Source organism: Rhinoderma darwinii, chromosome 5, assembly GCF_050947455.1.
Source record: "Rhinoderma darwinii isolate aRhiDar2 chromosome 5, aRhiDar2.hap1, whole genome shotgun sequence".
NCBI classification, from domain to species: Eukaryota; Metazoa; Chordata; class Amphibia; order Anura; family Rhinodermatidae; genus Rhinoderma; species Rhinoderma darwinii.
In genome coordinates, this window is record NC_134691.1 from 260,807,096 (window position 1) to 260,834,605 (window position 27,510).

Below are 27,510 nucleotides of genomic sequence, written 5' to 3' on the forward strand. Positions count from 1 at the left end.
CACAGAAAAGGAACTTCCCCAAACTGCTGACAAAAAGTTGGAAGCAAATAATTGTCTAAAATGTTGTAGAATTAACATTACCCATCAAAGGAAATAATCGGCATTGTCCAAACCCTGAAAAGACCCAGACCAATATCCCTTCTCTACCAAACTTTACGGTAGGCACTAAGCATTCTGGTAGGTAGCGTTCTCCTAGCATACGCCAAACCCAGAGCTATGCATAAGACTGCCAGATACTGAAAGGTGATTCATCACTCCACCGAACTCGTGTCCAGTGCCGGCGTGCTTCACACCACTGAAGCCCCTTAACGCTCTGTGATGTACTATTACGTCACAGGCGATGGCCTGTTAACGCGAACTGACATAATAGTACGTCATAGCGTTAACAGGGTACTGTGTCTGCAGACACCGTTTTAAAAAAACGCTATTCCTGCATTGTTTTTCGCATTCACTATGCGGCATAAATACCATGTTACCTTTATTCTATGGGTCGGTACGATTACAACGATACCACATATGTTTAGTTTTTTTATGTTTCACTACGATTGCACAATAAAAAAACCTTTTAAACAAAAATAATAAATTTTTGCAAAACCGCATTCCACAAACCATAACTGTATTATTTTTCCGTTGACATCGCCATATGACGTTTTTTTTTGGGCGGGACAAGGTGTAGTTTTCATCGTTACTATTTTGGGGTGCATGGGACTTATTGATTAACTTTTATTATATTTTTTGGTGGGGGAATGCAGAAAAAAAAGTGATTTTGACATTGCTTTTAGTGGGTTTTTTTGTACGGCGTTCACTACACAGTTGAATTAATGTGTTAACTTTATTGTTTGTTTTGTTATGATTGCAGCGATACCATATATGTGTACTTTTCATGTTTGTTTTTACACTTTTATTAAATAAAACCACTTCATATGGAAAAAAATGTATTTTATTTTTACTGTTTTTTTTTTATATTTTCAAAAACTAGGGGACTTCATCATACGATCTTCTGATCGCAGATATAATGCTTTGGTATACTTAGGCACGGCCTAATAGGCATACAGCCAGGGCAGGCCTGGGGGTCTTTGTTAGACACCCGGCTGCCATGGCAACCCGTTGGCGGCCGGAGATTGCATTCGCAGGCCACCGTAGGGTGACAGAGGGAGCTCCCTCCCTCTGCCAATAGATTTAAATGCCGCGGTCGCTATTGACTGCGGCATTTAATGGTTTAAACGGCTGAGATTGAAGGTTTCCGCACAATCTCCATCACGTACATGCACGTGGGAATGCGCAAACAGGCTGCATTCCCCGACGTGCATGTACGTGAAAATGCAGGAAGGGGTTATAGAGGCTCTGTCACCAGATTATAAATGACCAGAACATTAACTTTACTGAAGTATCTTGAGAGTGAATAGACCTTGCCTCCAGCCAGGATGCGATGTCTATTCACACTCCCGACACTTCGGTAAAGTTACTGTGGGACTTACTCACGGCACAGCGTGATCTCACGAGATCACGCTGTGAATGACAGCACAGCGTGATCTCGCTGTGCTGTGTGATTAAGTCCCACATAAACTTTACCGAAGTGTCGGGAGTGTGAATAGACATCCCATCCTGGCTGGAGGCAAGGTCTATTCACTCTCAAGATACTTCAATAAAGTTAATGTGGGGCTATGTGGCAGAACAGCGTGATCTCGCAAGATCACGCTGTGCTGTGAATACAAATGGACATGCATGGAGAGAAGTGTATGACGCTGATTGGTCAGCGTCATACACTTCTCTTTACGACGCCCACTTGGTCAAAAGTAAAAAAACGGCCAGTTTGGCATTAAGAAACGAATTAGCATAAATCTAAAATTATTCATAACTAGCTAAAAAAATATTGGTTTTTCAAAATAAAAAACACTGTTGTTATCTACATTACAGCGCTGATCAGATTATGTAGGAGATAGGGCACTTATAATCTGGTGACAGAGCCTCTATAAGGGGAACTTTCAAAATAAAAACAAATGTGATCGCTGTGATCAGATTGGTCCCTGATACTCTGCCCAGTGCCCAGAGCTGTTGGTAACAGCATGGGCACAGGCTGTGTGCATGCGATTGCGTGCACACTATTTTTTACATTGAAATGCATGTGATCGCTGTGATTGGTTGTCACAGCGATCACATGTTCAGGGACCAAAAGATTGTCCCCTGACACTCTGCCCAGTGCTGTTAGCAATAGCTAGGGCACAGGGCTGTGTGCACGTGATCACGCGTGTACACTCTCTGAAGTGCCGCTGTAATTAGTCTATACGGCGGACTTCAGAGACCCTGACCGGGAACCTGTTAAATTATATATTTGTATGTGTCAAGATTACATTTGTGGAATGCAAAATACTGAAATTATATGTACATGAATAATACTAAGTCCGAATCCGAAGAAAAACTCAACAACTAACTAATTCTAAAAAAAATTGCTTTACTTTACACAAGTCAGCAGAACACAAATTGTGTTCTGGCTTAGCTTGACAGCAGCGTATGTATGCAAACACTGATAAGTCTATCTCCACTCACCATGTGTGACGAGAAGCAATTCCACTGGCAAGCACATAATGTAACGTGAGCACTTAACATCAGAATTCCCTTTGTACTGACAAGATGTTCCAGTTTGCAAGGTCCAGAGAGGAGACAATGAGCTGATTTTGCTTGGTGTTGCTGTCATACAACGTAAATAACACAAACAGTATAAAAATATATTGGTACTGCGTGAGCACAGGGACGATGCTGATATCTCGCAGCGCTGGAAGAATTACATGTTTGCCAGATATACTTCAGAAGCGTTTTATCTGTTGTCTGTCTAGCAGGGATGAGTATGATGAAAACTGCTACTTTAGGGCAGTCAGAGATATTGTGTCTAAATATCACAGATGGGAAGAATGTTATCTGAATGCTGGGCTGAATCAAACCGAATGAAATAAACAAGCCTACAAAGAATTAAAAAGGGTCTATGTCAAAATATTATACGATTAATAAATCTGGGATACCAGCAGAACCCATTACTTAAATGCTATGTAAACCTTCGAAAGTGATTTATTTATTTATTTTATAAAAAATATCAGTCAGTGTGTTTTCTGCAACTTTCAAATCAGTTTTTATTAAAAACTTTTTTTTACTTTTTGAGATATAGCTGCTCTGTATCCTGTATACAGAGCAGTTGTATTGTTCGCTAAGACCTGAATCCGTCAGGTCCGCGGGACTGGCGGGTTCAGTGTCAGCGGGTCCTGCGTGTCTCGGACGCGCAGGATCCACTTGTTGTCTATCACATCTAAGTTATGGCCCGTTGTTACTGAACAGTCAGTCCGCAGACATGACGGGTATAGGATACAGCGAACGATAAAGCTGCTCGGTATACGGTATATGCTGCTGTATCTCAAAAAGTAAAAATAATTTTTAATAAAAACTAATTTGAAATTTGCACCAAACACACTGACATTTTTATTAAATCAATCAATCAATCAATCAATCAATAAATCAATCAATCAATCAATCAATCTCAAAGTTTTACATAGCCGTTAACAGAAAGGTAAATGGGGAGATTTCATAAGAACCTGCAAGATTTGCGGTATAGTGGGCAATAAGTCCTTAAACAAGGTGCACACCTGTAGGGAAGTGTGGAATATGGTAATGAACAATGCATTTTGTGGTACTCGCTGCTACTTTTATGTTTAAAAAGACATCGGATGCATTGGGTTTCAGGTACAGGCAGGATGAAGTGTCCCCATACAGAGTAGCTGTATTTAGTGTGTACAGAACTGAATACAGATTTTCTCTAGCAACGGCCAGGAGCTAAAAGAATGGGGCAGCAGTACAGCAACAGTTTTACAATGAAAGGAGGCTGAATTGGTTAATAAAGTACATTGCAATATTTATTTAAATCGGCTGCCCTATACATTAATAAAAAAATTAAATGATAGTTTTCCTTTAACCCTTCACGGTATTGTGCTTGTGCTACACAATTCTACCAGGTGAGCACATTGCGTGTTGGTACTGCCACAAAATTTGCACTTTGCCTACACGGTTTTACGCTCAGGAGGTCCGTGTATATTTTATTCTGCTCCAGCTGCGAATGTTGTAAAGCATTGATATTTGAAGAATGACTCCTACAATCTTTACAGCCAGTGCTCTGAGAGAATTTGGGTAGAAACACTCCACATTATAAAAACAAATGCAATGGTTGGTTTAATTTTTTTAAATAATTTTCAGGAAAATTATTTTAATTCAACAACCAATGGTGAAGTGGCAAATAGGTATATTAACCCCTTCACGACCAGCCCACGTAGATTAACGGGCTGCCGTGCTGGGCTTTTCTCCTGCAGCCCGTTAATTCACGTGGTGCCAGAACAGAGTGCACAGCGCTCTCCCTGTGCTCTGAATCTCTCAGCACACGCTGCTACAAGCAGCCTAAGTGCTGAGAGAAGACATCAGGACCGGATTCGTGTCGGTCCTGATGACGTGATCACCATGATAAAGCTATCATGGTGTTCACAGCAAAGTTTGTTGCAGCAGCAAAGTTTGTTGCAGCAACAAACTTTCGTGCTGTTTGTTACACTGTTTCTCTTCCCTCCCTGTCAGATTTCTGAGACAGTGAGAGAGAAGAAGCTGTGCCGAGCAGCTGCTGTGTGTCTCCTATAAAGACACACCGACTGTGAAAAACACACACAAATAACACCTCCACATAGTTTAGTGTAGGCAGCTAGCTATAGTTTAGGTAGATAGTACTCAGACTAGGACAATTAATTAGTTAATTAATAATCAATTAGGGCTTATAATGTGTATATATATATATATATATATATATATATATATATATATATACATATACACACACATTATATAAATATATACATATCTATATGAGTTTATATATATATATATATATATATATATATATATATATATATATAGAGAGAGAGAGAGAGAGAGAGAGAGAGAGAGACAGATATATATATATATATATATATATCTGTCTCTCTCTCTATATATTTACATCTATAAAATTATATAGATATATATTTATATACTGTGTGCGTATGTGTGTGTGTGTATATATATATATATATATATACAGACCCACACGTAATATATATTATATATAGACATATATTTGAAATTTGTTAATACTAAAAATTAATAATTAGGGATGTTATATATCTAGATCATCATATAGATATATACGTACATGTAATATATACGTATACACACATATACTTATATAAATCTCTTCATATATTTTACACGTCTGTAAATTCTAAATACATTGATTCATTGTTAGGCTGTGTTCACACGGAATTTTTTGCAGGAGGAAAATTACTCCTGCAAAAACTGCTCCAGATGTTTTTTTGCACAGTGGTTTGCCAAAAACTCGTCAAAACACTCGTCGAGGTGTTTTTTTTTACCCTTCTGACTGATTGAAATGGGGTTTTGGAGGCGGAAACCGCCTCAAGATAGGTCATGTCGCTTCTTTTTACCGTGATGCGTTTTTTTTGCTCACGGTAAAAAAGCTCATCCAACTCCCATTGAAATCAATGGGAGACATTTTCGGGCGGTTTTTGACGAGTTTTGCGGAGCGGTTTCCGCGCCGAAAAACGTGTAAAAAAAACCTCTGTGTGAACAGGGCCTTAGCGTTGTTCATAAATTTATTGATCAATGGATTAGTGGATTTTTTCTTTGTTACTTTTATTAAAACTGTTACAAAAAATAAGTTAAAAAAAAATACGTAAAAAATGGCACGCAAGTTATATACCACTTAAGAGGCATTTGTTCTCTTGGATTCTGATAGTGAATGTGGTCACTTTTGGGGGGTTTCTGCTGTTTTGGTCCCTCGAGTGCGTTGCAAATGGGACATGGCACCGAAAACCATTATAGCAAAATTTGAGCTCCAAAACCCAAATGGCGCTCCTTCCCTTCTGAGGGCTGTAATGTGTTCAAATATAAGTTTATGACCACATATGGGGTATTGCCGTAATCAGGATAAATTTCTTTACAAATGTTGGGGTGCTTTTTCTTCTTTATTCCTTGCAAAAATTAAAAAATGTCTGTTTCTTCAGAAGAAATGTAGATTTTCATTTTCACAGACTAACGCCAATAAATTCAGCAAAAAACCTGTGGGGTTAAAATGCTCACTATAAAACTAGATAAATTCCTTGAGGGGTCTGGTTTCCAAAATGGGGTCACTTTTTGGGGGGTTTCCACTGTTTAGGCACCACAAGACCTCTTCATACCAGACATGGAGCCTAAAATCTATTGTAATAAAAAGGAGGCCTCAAAATCCACTAGGTGGTCCTTTGCTTCTGAGGCCGGTGTTTCAGTCCATTGGGACACTAGGGCCACATGTGGGATATTTCTAAAAACTGCAGAATCTGGGCAATAAGTATTGAGTTGCGTTTCTCTGGTAAAACCTTCTGTGTTACAGAATTTTTTCTATTACAAATGAATTTCTGCAAAAAAAATTACATTTGTAAATTTCACCTCTACTTTGCTTTAGTTCCTGTGAAATGTCTAAAGAAACTTCCTGAATGCTGTTTTGAATACTTTGAGGTGTGAAGTTTTTAAAATGGGGTGAATTATGGGGAGTTTCTAATATATAAGGCCCTCAAAGCCACTTCAGAAGTGAACTGGTCCCTGAAAAAATAGGTTTTGGAAATTTATTGAAAATGTGAGAAATTGCTGCTAAAGTTCTAAGCCTTGTAACGTCCTATAAAAATAAAAGGATGTTCAAAAAACGATGCCAACATAAAGTAGACATATGGGGAATGTTAACTAGTAACTATTGTGTGTGGTATTAATATCTGTTTTGCAAGCAGATACATTCAAATTTAGAAAAATGCAATTTTTTGGAAATTTTCTATAAATGTTGGTGTTTTTCACAAATAAATATTGAATTTATCTACCAAATTTTTTTACAGATGTAAAGTACAATATGTCACGAGAAAACAATCTCAGAATCGCTTGGATAGGTAAAAGCAATCCGGAGTTATTACCACATAAAGTGACACATGTCAGATTTGAAAAAATCGCCTGCGTCCACAAGGCCAAAACAGGCTGTGTCCTGAAGGGGTTAAAAAAAGTTTCGGAATAACATTTTCTGTGTATCTTAAAATATGCCATACTCTAGGAAAATCACAACAAGAGTTCTAAAAATAAAAGGGTTTCCTCCTCTTGACATACCCCTTTGAATTAAAGCCAGCCAGGCCATCAAGCTCAAGCTCTGTCAAGTTGGATGGGGACCATCGGTGGACAGTCATTTTCAAGTCTTTCCAGAGATGTTCGATTGGGTTCAAGTCAGGGATCTGGCTGGGCCACTTAAAGAGGCTCTGTCACCAGATTATCAAATCCCTTTCTCCTATTGAATGTAATCGGCGCTGCAATGTAGATAACAGCAAAGTTGTTTTTTTTTTTTAAAACGATCATTTTTGCCCAAGTTATGAGCAATTTTATATTTATGCAAATGAGCTTTTCAATGGACAACTGGGCGTGTTTTCTCGTTTTACCAACTGGGCGTGTATTGTGTGCTTAAAGTCATTGTCTTGTTGGAAGGTGAATCTTTGGTCCAGTCTGAGGTCCTGAGCACTGTGGATCAGGTTTTCTTTAAGAATATCTCTGTACATTGTCCCATTCATGTTTCCCTCAGCCCTGACTAGTCTCCCTGTCCCAGCCCCAGAAATACACCCCCCCAGCATGGTGCTGCCACAACTATGCCTCACTGTAGGAGTGGTATTGGGCGAGTGATGAGCAGTGCCTGGTTTCCTCCAGACATGATGCTTAGGGTATATTCACACACAAACTCAAAAACATCTGAAAATACGGAGCGGTTTTCAAGGGAAAACAGCTCCAACAATGTCCCAAGAAGTGACCTGCACTTCTTTTTCATGGCCGTTTTTTTACGCGGCCGTTTTTTAAAACGGCCCGTCGGAACAGAGAAAACCGTTTTTCCCATTGCAATCAATGGGCAAATGTTTGGAGGCGTTCTGCTTCTGATTTTTCGGCTGTTTTGCGGCCCGAAAAACTGCTGAAAATAAGCCGTGTGAACATACCCTTAGAATTGAGGCCATAAAGTTAAATCTTGGTTCTCACAGTCAGAGTCCTTTAGGTGCTTTTTTTTTGCAAAATCCGAGCGGGCTTTCTTGTGTCTTTCACTGAGGAAAGGATTCTTTCTGGCCACTCTGTCATAAAGCGCAGATTGGTGGCGTGCTGCAGTGGTGGTTGACCTTTTGGAAGTTTCTACCATCTGCAAACAGGATCTTTGGAGCTCAGCCAGAGTGACCAGTGGGTTCTATGTCACCTTTCTTACCAAGGCCAGGCCCTTCTCCCCCGATTATTTCGTTTGGTGGGACGGCCAGCTCTGGTTTTTCCAAACTTCTTCCATTTAAGAATTATGGAGGCCACTGTACTCTTCGGAAATTTCAATGCAGCAGAAATTTTTTCGTACCCTTCTCCAGATCTGTGCCTCCACATAATCTAGTCTCTGATCTCTATAGGCAGTTCTTTCCTCCTCATGGCATGGTTTTTACTCCGATATCCATTGTCAGCTGTGAGACCTTATGTAAACAGGGGTGTCTTTCCAAATCATGTCCAATCAAATGAATTTACCACAGGTGGACTCCAATCAAGCTGTAGAAACATTTCAAAGATGAACTAGAGAAATAGGAGGCCCCCGGAGCTAAAAGTGTCATAGCAAAGGGTCTGAATACTTACATTTATGCAAAAAATGCGTTTTTAATTTTAATTTAAAATTCTGTTTTCACTCTGTCATTATGGGGTATTGAGTGCAGAATGATGGGGAAATACTTGAATGTTTTTGTTATTTTAGCAGAAGGCTTAACATAACAGAATGTGAAAAAAGTGAAAGGGTCTGAAGACTTTCTGAATGAACTGTAGGTTGGGTATTATTTGCAAACTGTGGGTCTAGTATAGGACAGTGGACACCAGGACAGAACCATTAATAAATTAATTGGGAGCCGTTGTTTTCCGTCATGTAGCGGATCTGTCACAGTATTGAATTACATTTTTCTGCTCCTATGACCGAATAGAAACTCTGAATTGTTAGCGCAGATGTGAACCTAGCCTAACAGATTTTGAACCAGACTATTATCTATGACATAAGAAGAATGCAATCCTTCGTAGCGCTCTGCCATAACGTAGTATTACAGGTAACCGTATTTACTATGGTTTGTAAAGTTATAAAATTGTGTGGGTAAATAATGGTACGATCCAATCACTATAATTCACTGTATTTTAACGATATATATTGTGCTCCCACAAATATGAACATTTGAAAATTCACTGAAGTGATAAATGAGTAAAATGTATAATTTTTATTTCATAGCTATCTAAAAACAGGGGTACAATCACCACTGTGAAAAGTCCAACCGTGTATTTAAAAACGTATTAAACACAATACTCCCAGTCCTAGTTCATTTGCGAACCCTTTGTGACTGGGTATGTAAACAGAGATATCAAAATATGGAATCAGCGTATAACATTGGTAAAGCAGTGGTTTGGACCCTCGTTCACACAGGAGCCTGCGTTAACCGCACCAGATTCTCCCAATGTACAGATGCATAACAATGCCACTGCCCCCTACGCAAAATTCCCTCACTTCACCCGACCCTACGCGTTTCTATACTTATCATCAGGGGTCTGTCAGTCTGGCCAGGATGCCAGCGATATATCTTCAGCACCAGGTATTCTACTGCACAACACGGAAGCATGCACGCATAGATGTCATCGGCATGAGGAAATTTTGCGTAGGGGGTAGTGGCATTGTTGTGCATCTGTACATTGGGAGAATCTGGTGCGGTCAACGCAGGCTCCTGTGTGAACGAGGGTCCAAACCACTGCTTAACCAATGTTATACACTGATTCCATATTTTGATATCTCTGTTTACATACCCAGTCACAAAGGGTTCGCAAATGAACTAGGACTGGGAGTATTGTGTTTAATACGTTTTTAAATACACGGTTGGGCTTTTCACAGTGGTGATTGTACCCCTGTTTTTAGATAGCTATGAAATAAAAATTATACATTTTACTCATTTATCACTTCAGTGAATTTACGATCCAATCACTACCAGAATGACGATTATGATCACTATAAAACTTCATTGCAAGGAAAAGAACACCTTTATTTTGCTACAAGGAACACGTTCCCATTTGGACAAAACGTCTCCATGTAAATCATTCAGATATCCAGATAATTAACCATCTAGACGCCAGCTTGATGGAGAAGGAATTCTTAGTGTGTAATCCCATCCTAAGCAATTGGAAATGACTGCAAACATTTTCAATTAAAACAATTTGATATTGGCTTTTAGTCTGTAAGCAGCCTGAAAACTTATGATTCATGTACTCCTGGGATTATTAGATGATTCGATCATTCCGGAATAACCCAATTAGATTTATTACATTATTTTAGAAAACAAATGCCATTTAGTGTAGGGTCAAATGTTAAAACGAAATCCATGTGCACTTTGTGTTTGATGTTTTAAGTGACTGTGTACCAAAAATTTAGGAGAAGCCATAAGGCGGATAAGGCTGTGTGCCAGGAGACAAACATTGGAGGTATATTTTGTAATTTTAGTAAGTTTTAGTTGTCATAGATACTGCAGGAGATCTTATATGCTTATGTCATAGTAAATAAATGATGGACCTAATCTATATAGAGAAATGTGTGAAGGATAGCATTGCCACTGTAGGGGAAATGTAGTATTACACAGCAGCCATTCAATGGTGAAAAAAAAGTTCTGTTGCAGCACTGTTGCTGCATGATTGCGTGTGAATATACCCCACAATTCTAACATAGGTAAATGAGACCACTTAATGTCATCCAGCTGTGATGGGGTACCCTTATTAACCCCTTCATGCCGACAATCTGTAGATTCACGTCATATACCCCGTGCTGCCAGGGTGTGAATATACAGATCTCTGTTCCAGCCGGCATAGCGCTGTGAAAAGCTCTAGGACGCCGGCTCTGTCAGTGTCCCCGGCTCCCCAGCAACCTGCTCACTGACAGCTGAACCGATTGGTTCAGCTACAGAGAATATGATCACCGTTATTAACGGCTTCCTGACTGCCCACAGTAAATTCACGTCAGCGCTTACTGGGCTCTGTGCAGCGCCAACGTGAATTTACAGTGGCTGTTAAAAGCAAGATCCGGGTGTCTCAGAGTAGTGCTGACAGCCGGACCGCGCTGTTAACCCCTGCCTCTGGTCCCGGAGACATGATCGGGACCTGATGTGATCGCAGGGAAAGTTTGTTGCTACAACAAACTTTCCCAAGGACCGATTGCGGGTGCTGCCGTTGGTTGCATGGCAAAATCGGAGGCCATTCACGGAAGCCTTTGAGGACCAGCTGGTCCTCATAGGCTTCCTGTCAGTATGACTGTCAACGTCACACTGACAGTTTATAACACGTTACTCTACCTAGGTAGTGTAATGTATTATAGCAGCCAGCAGTGCTGCAAGTCTTCAAGTAAAACAAGTAAAAAAAAAAAACAAGTAATAAAAATGTTTTATAAAAGTGTAAAAACAAGTTCTAAGTTACAAAAACAAAAAATGCTTTTTTTCCTATAATAAGTCTTTTATTATAGGGAAAAAAAGTAAAACGTTAAAAAAGTACACATATTTGGTATCACCGCATTCGTAACGACCCAAACTATAAAACTGTAATATTATTTTTCCCACACGGTAAACACCACAAAAATTAAAAAACAATACTAGCATCACTATTTTTTTGGTCATCACCCCTCCCAAAATATAGAATAACAAGTGATCAAAAATTTGAATGTACCCCAAAATAATACCAATAAAAACTACAACCTGTCCCGCAAAAAACAAGCCCTTACACAGCTTTTTTGACTGAAAAATAAAAAAAAATTATGGCTCTCAGAATATGGTGACATAAATAATTTTATAGAAAAGTGATTTTATTGCGCAAACACCACAAAATATAAAAAAACAATATACATATGGTATCGCCGTAATCGTACCGACCTACAGAATAAAGTAAAATGTAATTTATAGCGCACAGTGATCGAATAAAAAGTGATCAAAAAATCACCCTAAAATGGTACCATTGAAAACTACAGATTGTAACGTAACAAATAAGCCCTCGCACGGCTCCGGTGGAGAAAAAATTAAAAAAAGTTCTGGCGCTCAGAATATAGCGACAGAAATTGTGCAGAGTATCCAAAAGCGGATAAGATTGGGCACCATTTATCAGTGCGACACCGGCCACACATCAATGAATTATTTATTTACCCCATTATTATAACCTCTTATAATGCCCTGATATACTCTGCCCAGCTTACATATGCCACCACATTATAAACTGAAATACCAGTAAAACCCCGAACATAACTATTACCAATCAAAATCTGCGCTCCAAACGCCAAATGGTGCTCCTTCCCTTCTGAGCTCTGCAGTGGGTCCAAACAGCAGTTTATTACCACATATGGGGTATTGCCGTAATCGTGAGAAACAGCTTTACAAGTTTTGGGGTGCTTTTTATTCTTCATTCCTTGTAAAAATTAAATTTTTTTAATATTTTTTCAGAAAAAAAAGTAGATTTTCATATTCACAGACATATTTCAATAAATATAGCAAAAGATCTGTGGGGTCAAGATGCTAATTATACCTATAGATTAATTCCTTGAGGTGTGTAGTTTCCAAAACCACTTTTGGGGAGATTCCACTGTTTTGGCACCACAAGAACTCATCAAACCTGACATGGTGCCTCAAATATATTCTAAAAAAAGGAGACCCCAAAATCCTCTAGGTGCTTCTTTGCTTCTGAGGTCGGTGCTTCAGTCCATTATCACACTAGAGCCACATGTGGGATATTTCTAAAAATTGCAGAATCTGGGCAATAAATATTGAGTTGCATTTCTCTGGTAAAACCTTCTGTGTTACAGAATTTTTTTTATTACATATCAATTTCGGCAAAAATAAATAAATTTGGAAATTTCACCTCTACGTTGCTTTAATTCCTGTGAAACGCCTAAAGGGTTAATAAACTTTCTGAATGCTGTTTTGAATACTTTGAGGGGTGCAGTTTTTAAAATGGGGTGATGGTGCAGTTTTTAAAATGGGGTGATTTATGGGGGGGTCTATCTAGTACATAAGGCCCTCAAAGCCACTTCAGAACTGAACTGGTCCTTGACAAAATAGCCTTTTGAAATTTTCTTGAAAATGTGATAAATTGCTGCTAAAGTTCTAAGCCTTGTAACGTCCTAGAAAAATAAAATAATGTTCAAAAAACAATGCAAATATAAAGTAGACATATGGGGGATGTTAATTAGCAACAATTTTGTGTGGTATTACTATCTGTTTTACAAGTACATTACATTTAAAATTAGAAAAATTATAATTTTTGCAAATTTTCTTTCAATTTTGGAGTTTTTCACAAATAAGCTATGAATTTATTGACCAAATTTTTCAACTGACATAAAGTACAATATGTCACGAGAAAACAATCTCTGAATCGCTTGGATGGGCAAAAACATTCCAGAGTTATTACCACATAAAATGCCACGTCAGATTTGAAAAAATGGGGCTGGTCATTGAGGCATCGATGACCCTTGGTCCTGAAAGGGTTAATGATAAAAATCTATTGCAAAGTGAAACTTGTGTCGAGTTTATTCCCCATTAATCTTAATTAAAAAAAAGCGGGAGGCAAAACCGCATGTAAAAAACACAGCCCTTTTGGTTTTTTTTAACATGCGGAATGTTTCCCAGAACTGCTTGTTAATCAAAAAATATGACAGAGATAAAAAGAGATCAACATGCATTTCTTTCCACACTGCTACCACCAGATGTGAACCTAAGGCCTTATTCACACGAACGTGTTATACGTCCGTGCTACGCAAGTGATTTTCACGTGCGTCGCACGGACCTATGTTAGTGAATGGGGCCGTTCAGACTGTCAGTGAATTTCACGCAGCATATGTGCGCTGCGTGAAACTCACGACATATCCTATACTTGCTCGTGTTTCGCGCAGCACGCACCCATTGAAGTCAATGGGTGAGTGCAAATCGCGCACGGCACACGGAAGCACTTCCGGGTGCCGCGCGCTACAGTAGTAAAATAAATGAATGAAAACAGAAAAGCACCTTGTGCTTTTCTGTTTGTAAACATAAAAACAGAGTGTCATAATGATGCCGGCTGCACGAAAATCACGCATGCCACGCACCATATGCTGATGCCACACGGACCTTTTGGGCGCGCAAAGCGCAGCGTTTTTTTGCGTGCGCAAAACGGACACATCCGTGTGAATAAGGCCTTAGTGTCAGCATGTCGAAATCTGCGCCAAAAAACACCCCCATTGATTTCCTTATTCGTCAGAACATTGTACCATGAGATACATACAAAGAGTAGGCAGGGTAATTAGCGTATACAACGCGTTCCAAATTATTATGCAAATGTTATTTTCCGCTGATTTTCCTAAATAGTCGATGCAAATGACAGTCAGTATAATCTTCAAGCCATCAACCGTTGGCGTATAATGCAAATTTTATTGAACAAATCTACTAATGATAACAGATTTTTTTTTAGACGTAAAAAACTCAAAATGCACTGTTTCAAATTATTATGCAAAACAGAGATCAAAACATTTTAAAGGTTGTAAAGAGAACTAAAATGGTAATTTGTTGAATTTGCAGCATCAGGAGGTCATATTTACAGAAATCAAAAGCTCTTTCAATCCAAAAAAAATTAGCAGGCCAAGTTAACATAGGACCCCTTCTTTGATATCACCTTCACAATTCTTGCATCCATAGAATTTATGAGTATTTGGACAGTTTCTGCTTGAATATCTTTGCAGGATGTCAGAATAGCCTCCCAGAGCTTCTGTTTTGATGTGAACTGCCTCCCACCCTCATAGATATTTTACTTGGGGATGCTCCAAAGGTTCTCAATAGGGTTGAGTTCAGGGGAACATGGGGGCCACACCATGAGTTTCTCTCCTTTTATGCCCATAGCAGCCAATGACACAGGTATTCTTTGCAGCATGAGATGGTGCATTGTCATGCATGAAGATAATTTTGCTACGGAAGGCACGGTTCTTCTTTTTGTACCACGGAAGAAAGTGGTCAGTCATAAACTCTACGTACTTTGCAGAGGTCATTTTCACACCGTCAGGGACCCTAAAGGGGCCTACCAGCTCTCTCCCCATGATTCCAGCCCAAAACATGACTCCGCCACCTCCTTGCTGACGTCGTAGCCTTGTTGGGACATGGTGGCCATTCACCAACCATCCACTACTCCATCCATCTGGACCATCCAGGGTTGCACGGAACTCATCAGTAAACAACACGGTTTGAAAATTAGTCTTCATGTATTTCTGAGCCCACTGCAACCGTTTCTGTATGTGATCATTGTTTAGGGGTGGCCGAATATTAGCTTTATGCACACTTGCAAATCTCTGGAGGATCCTACCCCCTTGAGGTTTGTGGGACTCCAGAGGCACCAGCGGCTTCAAATACCTGTTTGCTGCTTTGCAATGGCATTTTAGCAGCTGTTCTCCTAATCCTATTAATTTGTCTGGCAGTAACCTTCCTAATTATGCCTTTATCTGAACGAACCCGTCTGTGCTCTGAATCAGCCACAAATCTTTTCACAGTACGATGATCACGCTTAAGTTTTCTTGAAATATCCAATGTTTTCATACCTTGTCCAAGGTATTGCACTATTTCACGCTTTTCGGCAGCAGAGAGATGCTTTTTCTTTCCCATATTGCTTGAAACCTGTGGCCTGCTTAATAATGTGGAACGTCCTTCTTAAGTAGTTTTCCTTTGATTGGGCACACCTGGCAAACTAATTATCACAGGTGTCTGAGATTGATTACAATGATCCAAAGAGCCCTAAGACACAATACCATCCATGAGTTTAATTGAAAAACTAATAATTTAATGTTTATGACACTTAAATCCAATGTGCATAATAATTTGGAACACGGTGTACAAGCGCTGTACAAGTATTCCCGGGTGGCATTTGACCAGGAAAAAAAAAGTGGCATGCTCTTTCTTTGACCTTCCATTGAAATCAATGGTAGGCAAAAAAGAAAATGTGCCAATCATTTGAAGAGTTTTTTTGCCGCGGTTTTTTAATTGGATTCATTTGACAAAACGGCCTAAAAAAAACACTGCAAAAAAAGCGGCAAAAAGGAATGAATATAGGCAGATTTTCTCTGCCTGACCAAAAACTGTGTGTGAACTTACCCCAACGCAACAGTTTTTTGTTTTGTTTTAAATACTAATCTCAATGTCTGTAATATGAGAAACTGCAAATACCCAGATATTGAAAAAGAAATATTGTTGAAAAAAAATAACTGTAGTTTATATTAAGTCCATAGAGAAAAATGAAAGAAAAAGTATCTGCAGATGATCTGAGGCAAGACAAACTTTCGATAACTCAAATTATTTAAAGTGATGTAAAAAAAGAAAGTACACTCTCTCTCTCTCTTAAGGATCCTAGCTGTGCCCTAATAGAACAAAGCTAAAATACAGTCAAGCAGCGAACACTAAAAAACAAACAACATGAAGTGACCCACAGGAAGTGACTTCTCCTTTAGGCCTCCTTCACACTTAGAATTTTTCTGGCGTTTTAAAGTCCTTAAAAAACGCTACTAAAACCGTTAGCATTATTAAAATAAAACATGCATTTTTAGTGACATTTTTATGGCCATTTCGGTTTTGTGTTGTCATTTTGTACATGCGTTTTTTTCTCGCGTTTTTGAAGTCCTATTGAGAAGCCTATGGAAAAATGGCTGAAAGAACTCCATACCCAGAGCACGCTTCGTTTGGAAAAAAACGTCACTGCCCTAAAAATTGCCTCAAAATCACACAAACCAAAACGCAGTTGTGTGTAGTGCATTTCATTTTTTACTGTAACCTTTAATGTAACATCTGGCCACACTAAAAAACACAGCAAAAAAACACCATTACAAACGCCACGAAAAATGCACTAAAATGCAGCAAAGCGCTGAATGTGAATACAGTCTTAAGGTTTAGAGGGAACCCGTGACCAGCATTTCACCTATTGAACTTTACTTATCCCTTACTGGCCGCTGCTATCAAAAGTTCATTGCCGTTATCCCCTCTCCTAAACTCCTCCTCCGACTGTAAATAACGGTCTGCAAATATTTTGCGCCTTTTTTCGTAATAATCCGGTGTCCCTTTGTGCGCACACCCCAGAAGAGGACATCAATGCACAAGTGTGGGATTTTGTGTGCTGGGGGAAGGCGAGGAGCTGTCAATCAAAAGTAAAGAGACGGGGTAAATTCGGAAAGACTTGAGGAATGAAGGTATGATTCTTTTCAAACGAAGATTGGACTCTTTTATGCTCATTTGCATACGGTGTGGGAAAACTCAAAAACTGAATACTAAAGCTACAGAGCCGACTAAGAAGACAATTTTAGGTTAAATAGAAATGAAATTTAACCGACTACCACCTGGTATTGCTGGCTTAATCAGTAAAATGCTGGTGACAGGTTCCCTTTAACTCTTGTTAGGGTTCTCATTGGATGTCAGCAGCAGTATATCAGTTGGGCAAGTTACATCAGAAACCATCAACCATGATTACAGGAGTATTCTCAGAGTTGACATTTATCACTAACCCACAAGATAGGATAGGAGTCTCTGATCGCTGGGAGCACCACTGCTAGGACCAACACATGACTAGAACAGAGGTCCCAAACCCCAAATTCCTCCTAACCGTACAACCGAAGTGAGAACTCTGAAAGATGATAATGCGTGGTGCCACTCCATTCTAAATCTATGGGACTGTAAGAGACAGCCAAGTACAGTGGCTCGACTGTTTCCGTCAGTCCTATAGACATTGAAGGTAGCAGCTGGGCGCACGCTCGTCCTCCGCTCCATTCAAGCTACTCCCCAATGCAGTGAGGAGGAGCGTGGGGACACCCTTTCTAGCGATTGGTGAGGGTTCCAGTGGTGTGGCCCCCAGCAATCAGACACTTATCACCTATCCTGTGGAAAGGTGATAATTGCCTACTCTGGGAATACCTTTTTAGGTCCAGGCTAGAGGATTAATTCTATTATATACGCATGATGGTTGGCAGAATACACGAATAAAATGAAGTCATCACTTTTTCACCTCCCAAACTTCTAATACAGCTATATAGGGAAGGATGATAGTTTTTCAGACATACCTATGTTACCCAAGTCAGTCCATTGTGAACCATAAAAAAAATACTTTTATTCCTCTGGTTTGGGAGGTGAAAATGTGAAGACAAACTCCCTTTAAAGAAGTTGTCCAGTTTTATAATCCTTCATGACAAGGGTCCTTTGATAATGTGATGTTCACAGGGGGTACTGCTGCTATGGCACCCTGATCTCCCCCCTCCCAACACACACATTTATTACATTTTTGGACATAAATGTTGCACTAGAATTTAAAGGCTATGGAAATCTTTGAAGACTTTGAAGACGCAGGATCCAGCCGTTATCGATCACATCTAAGTTCATAACTTACATGGACCTGCTGTCAGTGGACCCGTCAGTCCTGCTAACCTGACTGAGTCGGGTTTCAGTCTAAGATACAGCTTCTATGTCTACAGGATACAAAGCAGCTGTATCTCAAAAAGTTTAAAAAAACAAATGTTAATTAAAAACAAATTACAAAGTTGCACAAAACTTTATAATATATATATTTATATTTTTATTATTATTTTTTTTTACTAAAACAGTCTTTAAAAGTTTCCTTAGCCTTTCAGAAAAAAAACTTTGTGCCGGATTAAAACTTTGCCATGAAAAAACAATTTTCAGTCTCATATCGATGATTGGATTGAGCTTAGATAAAAAAAAAATCAAAATCAAAAGACAGGTTTTTCTACTATTCAAACATTGCAATCATATTACGCTTTTATGACCGCAATGTGAGAATAAACCCTTAGGATAAAAAGCAAAAAACTTTCTACCTGTCAAAAAAACACAAAAAAGCATTCACTTACCCTATCCCAGCTAAACGATAGGCCAATCCTTTCCAACTGCTGCCTCATTTGCTTTATATTGCTGCAAGATACAATCACATAACAATGATTAGCGGCAACTATCTGCATGTCTTAGGGCGTATTTTCACATAAAAATAGGAACTGGTAGTGTGCTGTGCATGGGGTGGGGGGGGGGGGGGGGTAGCTTTTTCTGCAAATTGGCAAGTTTTTTCTCCAACCGGTAACTATGAGTAAAAAAACTTTTTTAGGTGTTTCAATTGTAATTACAGTGAGAACAAAAAACCCATTGAAAAAAACGTGGTAATTCATGGTAAAAAAACAAAACACACAATGTTTAAAAGTGCTGCACACTCCTTATGCCTACCAGCACGTGAAGATGCGCACTTATAAGTACCAATGACATTCTTTTTATTCTCGTTTTATAAAATACAATAATAATCAGCTTCTCAGAAACAAAGTTATTTTTTCATCATGTTCAATAACTAAGTGACAACTTTACCATTAGTTGCTGAGATCATTCAAAAGTTACAAATCCATTTCTGCCCTTCTTATCATTTAAAAAAATTAATAAAAAATTGGGCACCACAGCTGAATATAAAAATTTAAATTTTTCTGTGAGTAAAACTATTTTTAACCCCTTAACGCTCATTGACGTACTATTACGTCATGGTAAGCGCCCTGTTCGCGCTCCATGACGGAATAGTACGTCTCGGGAGTAACGGCCGTTTCGGCCGTCCTCCCGACACATACAGGAGCTGTGACAGCTGCTGTCTCGTACAGCAGCTGTCACAGCTCCTACAGCGGGGGCCGATAGCTGTGTCCCCGCTGATTAACCCCTGAAAAGCCGTGTTCAATAGCGATCACGGCTTTTTAGGGGTTAAGCTGCCATCGCCGGCCTGCTACACGATAGCGGCCGGCGATGGTGACTATGGCAACCGGACACCAAACAATGGCGTCCGGCTATGCCATAGACGGAAGCGTAGTGGGTCCTGACGAAGTCAGGACCCACTATGCTTGCTGTCAGTGAGTAGCTGACAGTTCTAATACACTGCACTACGCATGTAGTGCAGTGTATTAGAATAACGATCAGGGCCTCCTGCCCTCATGTCCCCAAGTGGGACAAAGTAAAAAAGTTAAAAAAAGATGTGTAAAAATAAGAAAATAAAAGATTTAAAAGTAATAAAAGTAAAAATCCCCCTTTTTCCCTTATCAGTCCTTTATTATTAATAAAAATATATAAACAAACAAACTATACATAATTGGTATCGCCGCGTCCGTAACGGCCTGAACTACAAAATTATTTTATTATTTATCCCGCGCAGTGAACGCCGTAAAATAAAATAATAATAAACCGTCCCAGAATCACAATTCTTTGGTCACTTCACTTCGCAAAAAATGGGATAAAAAGAGATCAAAAAGTCGCATGTACCTAAAAATGGTATTGCTGGACACTACAGTTCGTTACGCAAAAAATAAGTCCTCGCACGGCTTTATTGATGGAAAAATAAAAACGTTATGGCTCTTAGAATATGATAATACAAAAAGTGAATGATTTTTTACAAAACGTATTTTATTGTGCAAACGCCATAAGACATAAAAAAAAACTATAAACATCTGGTATCGCCGTAATCGTATCGCCCCGCAGAATAAAGTGAATGTCATTTATAGCGCACGGTGAACGCTGTAAAAAAAATAGAATAAAAAAACAATAGTAGAATTGCTGTTTTTTAGTCACCGCGCCACTTAAAAATAGAATAAAAACTGATCAAAAAGCCGCATGCACCCCAAGAAAACTACAATGGATTCTAGTCTAGTTTCCAAAATAGGGTCACTTTTGGGGGGTTTCCAATGTTTTGGCACCACAAGACCTCTTCAAACCGGACATGGTGCCTAATAAAAAGGAGGGCTCAAAATCCACTAGGTCCTCCTTTGCTTCGGAGGCCGATGCTTCAGTCCATTACCGCCCGAGGGCCACAGATGGGATATTTCTCAAAACTGCAGAATCTGGGCAATAAATATTGAATTGCGTTTCTCTGATAAAACCTTTTGTGTTATAAAAAAAAGTGGTATAAAAAGGATTTTCTGACAAAAAAAAAAGTAGATTTCACCTCTACTTTGCTCTAAATTTCTGTGAAACACCTAAAGGGTTCATAAACTTTCTAAATGCTGTTGTGAATACTTTGAGGGGTCTAGTTTCTAAAATGGGGTGTTTGATTGGGGTTTCTAATATATGGGCCCCTCAAAGCAACTTCAGAACTGAACTGGAACCTAAAAAAATAAATAAATTAGGCAATACTTCGCTTCTTACATTATACTGATAATGAGCCATGCCCACCCCGCGATGACCCCAGTTTTGACCGTTTGTATAAATGGAGACCCCTATTAGACCGTTTCAGTGCCCGGTTTTCCCAAGCATACACCCCGAGAAGTGTATTTCTATTGATGAGTCCTTGGTACATTTTAAAGGGAGGGTTCAATTCCGCCAGTACCTGCCGGGTAAGAGGGCAAGCTATGGCGTAAAGATGTATAAGCTGTGCGAGAGTGCATCAGGGTATACCTACAAATTTAGGATATATGAAGGGAAGGACACCAGTATTCAGCCCCCAGAATGCCCCCCCCCCCTTACTGGGAGTTAATGCAAAAATTGTGTGGGATTTGGTGCAACCACTGCTGGACCAGGGTTACCACCTCTACCTGGATAATTTTTATACCAGCGTCCCACTCTTCAACTGCCTCGCTTCCAGAAGTCCTGCGGCATGCGGCACTGCTAGAAGAAATCTGAGAGGCTTCCCTAAGACTCTGCAGGGCAAACGCGCAGAAGGGGTGAGAGCAGGGCACAATCTAGCAGCAACATATTGTGTTTCAAGTACAAGGACAAGAGAGATGTCACACCAGTACCCATGTACCTGTACGAGGTACCAGTACAGAGACCCCCAAACCAGACTGCATCCTTGACTACTATAGGTACATGAGAGGGGTGGACTTGTCAGATCAAGCCCTGAAGCCCTACAGCGCTATGCGGTGTGGTATAAGAAGCTGGTCGGGCACATCATACAGATGGCATTGTACAACGTGTACGTGCTACATCGATGTACAGGCCAGACGGGAACTTTCCTGGAATTTCAAGAGGTGGTTATCAAGAAACAAATTTTTATGGACCAAGAAGGGGGGGGGGGGCACCCAGTACTTCTGGAGGCGAGGCCACACGCATCGTACCAGGGCAACACTTTCCAGGAGAAGTTCCCCAAACTGGCAAGAAAGAAAAAAGTCAAAAGAGGTACAAAGTCTGCTATAAGAGGGGGATAAGGAAGGACACAATATATCAATGTGACACATGTCCCGAAAAACTAAGGCTCCGTATGAAAGAGTGCTTCAAAATTTATCATACATCCCATGATTTTTAATCTACCCCAGTTTTACTTACACTGATGCACTCCGCACAGCTTATCCCCCCTCGTCTTTCCCCTCTGAGCCCTGCTGCGTGCCTAGGCAGCGGATTACAGCCACATGTAGGGTATTGACGTACCCGTGAGAACCCACATTACAGTTTATGGGGTGTATGTCTCCGGTCAAAATGCTCACTACACCTCTAGATGAATGCCTCAAGGGTGTAGTTTTTAAAACGGGGTCACTTCTTGGGGGTTTCAACTGTACTGGTACCTCAGGGGCTACTGCATACATGACTTAGCACCATAAAAGCTCCAGTAGGCCAAATGGTGGTCCTTTCCTTCTGAGCCCTCCCATGGGCCCAAACGGCAGTTTATCACCACAAATGGGGTACTGCCGCACTCAGGACAAATTTGGCAACAGAATGGGGTATTTTATTTCTTGTGAAAATAAGAAATTTTCAGCCAAAACTACATATTATTGGAAAAAATAATTTTGTTTTAATTCCCAGCCCAATTCAAATAAGTTCTGTGAAAAAACTGTGGGGTCAAAATGGTCACAACACCCATAAATGAATTCCTTGAGGGGTGTAGTTTCCAAAATGGGGTCACTTCTGCTGGGTTTCCATTGCTTTGATACCTCTGGGGTTCTGCAAATGCGACATGGCACCCGAAAGCCAATCCAGCAAAATCTGGACTCCAAAGAACAAATAGCGCTCCTTTCTTTCTGAGCCCTCCCATGGGCCCAAATGGCAGTTTATCACCACAAATGGGGTATTGCTGCACTCAGGACAAATTGGGCAACAAAATGGAGTATTTTATTTCTTGTGAAAATAAGAAATTTTGAGCTAAAACTACATATTATTGGAAAATGTTATTTTTTGTTTTAATTCCCAGCCCAATTCAAATAAGTTCTGTGAAGAAACTATGGGGTCTAAATAGTCACATTACCCATAAATTAATTGTTTGAAGGGTGTAGTTTGCAAAATGGGGTTACTTCTGGTGGGTTTCCATTGCTTTGATACCTCTGGGACTCTGCAAATGCGACATGGCACCCGAAAACCAATCCAGCAAAATCTGGACTCCAACAAACACATAGCGCTCCTTTCTTTCTGAGCCCTCCCATGGGCCCAAACGGCAGTTTATCGCCACAAATGGGGTATTGCCGCACTCAGGACAAATTGGGCAACAAAATGGGGTATTTTGTTCCCTGTGAAAATAGGAAATTTTGATCATAAATTACATCTTATTGGAAAAAATTACATTTTTTTAATTTCACAGCCCAATTAAAATAGGTGCTGTGAAAAAACTGTGTGGTCAAAATAATAACAACAGCCATAAATTAATTCCTTGAGGGGTGTAGTTTCCAAAATTGGGTCACTATTGGGGGATTCCTACTGTTTTGGCACCTCAACACCTCTTCAAACCTGGCATGCTGCCTAAAATATATTCTAATAAAAAAGGGGCCTCAAAATGCACTAGGTGCTTCTTTGCTTCTAGGGCTTGTGTTTTAGTCCACAAGCGCACTAGAGCCACATGTGGGACATTTCTAAAAACTGCAGAATCTGGACAATACATATTTAGTAGTGTTTCTCTGGTAAAACATTCCGTGTTACACAAAAAAAATTGAATAAAATTGAAATTCAGCAAGAAAAATGAAAATTGCAAATTTCACCTCCACTTTGCTTTAATTCCTGTGAAATGCCTAGAGTTAAAAAACTTTATAAATGCTGTTTTGAATACTTTGAGGGGTCTAGTTTTTAAAATGGGGTGTTTTATCAGGGTTTCTAATACATAGGCCCCTCAAAGCCACTTCAGAACTGAAGAGGTACCTTAAAAAAAAGGCTTTTGAAATTTTCTTAAAAAAAAAAAGAAATTACTGTTTATGTTCTAAGCCTTGTAACGTCCAAGAAAAATAAAATAATGTTCAAAAAACGATGCCAATCTAAAGTAGACATATGGGAAATGTGAACTAGTAACTATTTTGGGTGGTATAACCGTCTGTTTTAGAAGCAGATGCATTTAAATTCTGAAAAATTCTATTTTTTTATACATTTTCCCTAAATTTTGCAATTTTTCAACAACACTGAATATATCGTCCAAATTTTACCACTAACATAAAGCCCAATGTGTCACGAGAAAACAATCTCAGAATCGCTTGGATAGGTTTAAGCATTCCGACGTTATTACCACATAAAGTGAAATATGTCAGATTTGAAAAATGGGCTCTGAGCCTTAAGGCCAAAACAAGGCTGCGTCCTTAAGGGGTTAAAAACGGACATAAGGGAATTTGGACTGTCTATAGTAGTCTATTTGAAATTGGAATATTAATTTCACCAAATGATCACAGATGTTACATCTAGAACACATACAAATTCCATGAATGGAAAATTGCCCTAGTGTTTTTATCAAAGCCTATGGCTATTTCTAGGTTTCTCTAAGGTTCACACAGAGTTTTTTGCAGGCAGAAAATTCTGCCTCAAAATTCCATTTGCAATTTTGAGGCAGATTTTCATCTGCCTGCACGCCGCTTGCCGCGTTTTTTCGCTCGCGCCCATTGAGTGCCACGGGCAAAAACGCAGCAAAATACGCTTTTTCTGCCTCCCATTGATGTCAATGGGAGGTCAGAGGCGTAAACGCCCGGAGATAGGGCATGTCGCTTCTTTTTACCGAGAGCGGTAAAAAAAACACGTCCGCCTCCCATTGAAATCAATGGGAGGTATTTTCGGCCGTTTTTTTATGCGGTTTCCGCGTCAAAAAAACACTGTGTGAACTGTGCCTAACTGTCACATTAGGGTAAATTCTGTCACATTTTTGCAACAATAAAAAAAAGGCACAGTTCACACCAGTCTGTGTTCACACCAGGTTCATGGCCTCCAATATAAACGTCAGCCACGGCTTTGTAACCCAAACTGACACGGCTTGATCCCAATGACTGTAATGGAGCTGTCAAGGTTCTTTTATTTCTTAAAGGAAAGAAAATAGCTGCAGACGGCACTATTCTTGTTGTCAAAAATACTGGACTGGCCAATGGAATCTCCTGATGCAGATGTCAACCATAAATGGTAGTAGTGAATCCCTTTTACAGATTTTCCATAGGAATCCAGGAGCTACAAGTTATACATATGTCTATTCTCTCAATTATTACATTTTTGCAGGACCATATTATAAGACAAGTTTGGATAAACTCTAGCTCAAAGACACCTTTGTTACAAATATTCTAAAACAGCACGGATTATCTTTTTGAAATATACAGGATATATAAGATGTCTTTTGGCTTTACAAAAGGAAATAATAAAATCAGCTTAACATGCTGAGTCAATATTTCAGAGCCCACGGTCCTGTAGATCCTCAGTGTTTATGAAACACAATGGTTCCAAACATAAAGCTTGATTCTTTATCTTGTACTCAAAGTTTCGGGGACAATGCTTGACACTGCTGCAATCGCTGTGCCTGTCCATAACCCAGACAACATATACAATACTTGTACATTGCATGTGAACTCTGCTGAGAGCACTCTGTAAATGAGTCATTTGACATTGTTCTCTTTGCTCTGTATTAAAACTGTGCCATGAAGACAATAAAAACTCTAAACTTTACTTCATATAAAAAAAAAAACAAAAAAAAAAAACCAGAAGGTCTTTATTCTGGCTCAGTCATTTGAAATCAAGCATAAGCATTGAAAACAAACAGAAAGATTTAATCTGGTTTAGGGCAAATAAAAAAGCAAATTTATTTAGAATGATTAAAACTATAATAATTATTTAAATTCATAATCTTTAGTACATTCACTGATCCATGACGTACAAGCTTAACATTGGTAGATTATATGCAAATGAAATTAAAGAAAAATAAAGAAAATGTTCTACAATTACCCTTTCAAGACCAAAGATGGTTCAAATGTCTATGGCCATGTGTATGGTTATTGTGATCTACCGGTTCAGCTGACCTGGCACAAACTTTACAATAAATGTGCTAGTCTGGTAATACCAAAATATATGTATGTTTTCTGGGGTTGTGAAGAGAGAAACAACACTACAGTTGTGGCAAACTTTGGTTAGTCATATATATTATATTCTCATTTACAGCAATGCGCAAACTCAACAGAAATGCCTACCCAAGAACACGTTCACTACCATTCTACAAAGATGATCCTGCTGCAGATAATTTTTTCCCTCTTTTAATAACGGTCAGTCCAGCATCAAATCTCTCTTTCTTGTTTAGACATTGCAAAGGGAGATAACACTGGGTCACGCCTCTGTATCTGGAGTGGGTCACATACTTAAAGGGGTTCCATGGGACTCTAACATTTATGGCCTATTCGAAGGATAGGGCATCAATGTTTGATAGACGGGGGTCCAAACTTTGGACCCCACCTATCGGCAACACATCAGTGTCCCGGAGGTCAGCCCCCACCAATCAAACATTGAAAGCCTATCCTAAGTCCTATAGAGCCCATCTTTAGAGTATCTACGACCAAAATGCTGCTTTTCTATGTTTTTTGTGCAAAGCATAAGCATCTTGCTCTACAAGCTGACAGCTGATTGACATGTCATTTGACCTCACATTCAATACTGAACAATGAAAGTTATTACTTAAAGCTATCACTGATGATCCAGCCTTTAAAATGTAAAGACAGACGCATGCCTAAGGGTATGATTAGACATTGCATAAAATGTCGCACACCAAAAATCCGCGATAACTTACAGTACAAAACATGTGGATATTTTTTTTTCAAAACCCCATCCACATATAGCGGAAAAGATCAGTGCAGAAATTTTCGAATCCGCAGAATACCCATTCTGTTGCGGAGTTTGCATGCAGATTTGCACCGAAATCTGCCATAGAAAATATCCGCCACATCTGGCTTTAGACTCATTCTCTCCTTAGCAAAATTTCTTGAAAAACAGTTCAATAGGACACTAAAAATTTAAGTGCTCCCATTGAATTGAATGCTCCCATGAGAATATATAAATTGATTAGAACTCAAAAAGACGGTGACAGATGCTCATTAAAGATTTTCCATTCCACTAAAATGAAATCTTGCATAGATAATAGTATCATTATTTATAGTTTTCCCAGAATGGACAATTGCTATCTATCCACAGGATAGGTGATAAGTGTCTG

At 39.3% G+C, this 27,510-nt stretch overlaps 1 protein-coding gene across 2 annotated transcripts in view; it reads right to left on the reverse strand.

Moving 5' to 3' along the window:
* The window catches only part of LARS2 (leucyl-tRNA synthetase 2, mitochondrial), a 243,775-nt gene that overhangs the window by 146,957 nt on the left and 69,308 nt on the right, over nt 1-27,510 (reverse strand). For both annotated transcript variants that reach the window (XM_075828588.1, XM_075828589.1), the window contains exon 5: nt 18,998-19,058. In XM_075828588.1, the coding sequence (XP_075684703.1) occupies nt 18,998-19,058 (61 nt within the window). The remainder of the gene's footprint in view (nt 1-18,997; nt 19,059-27,510) is intronic.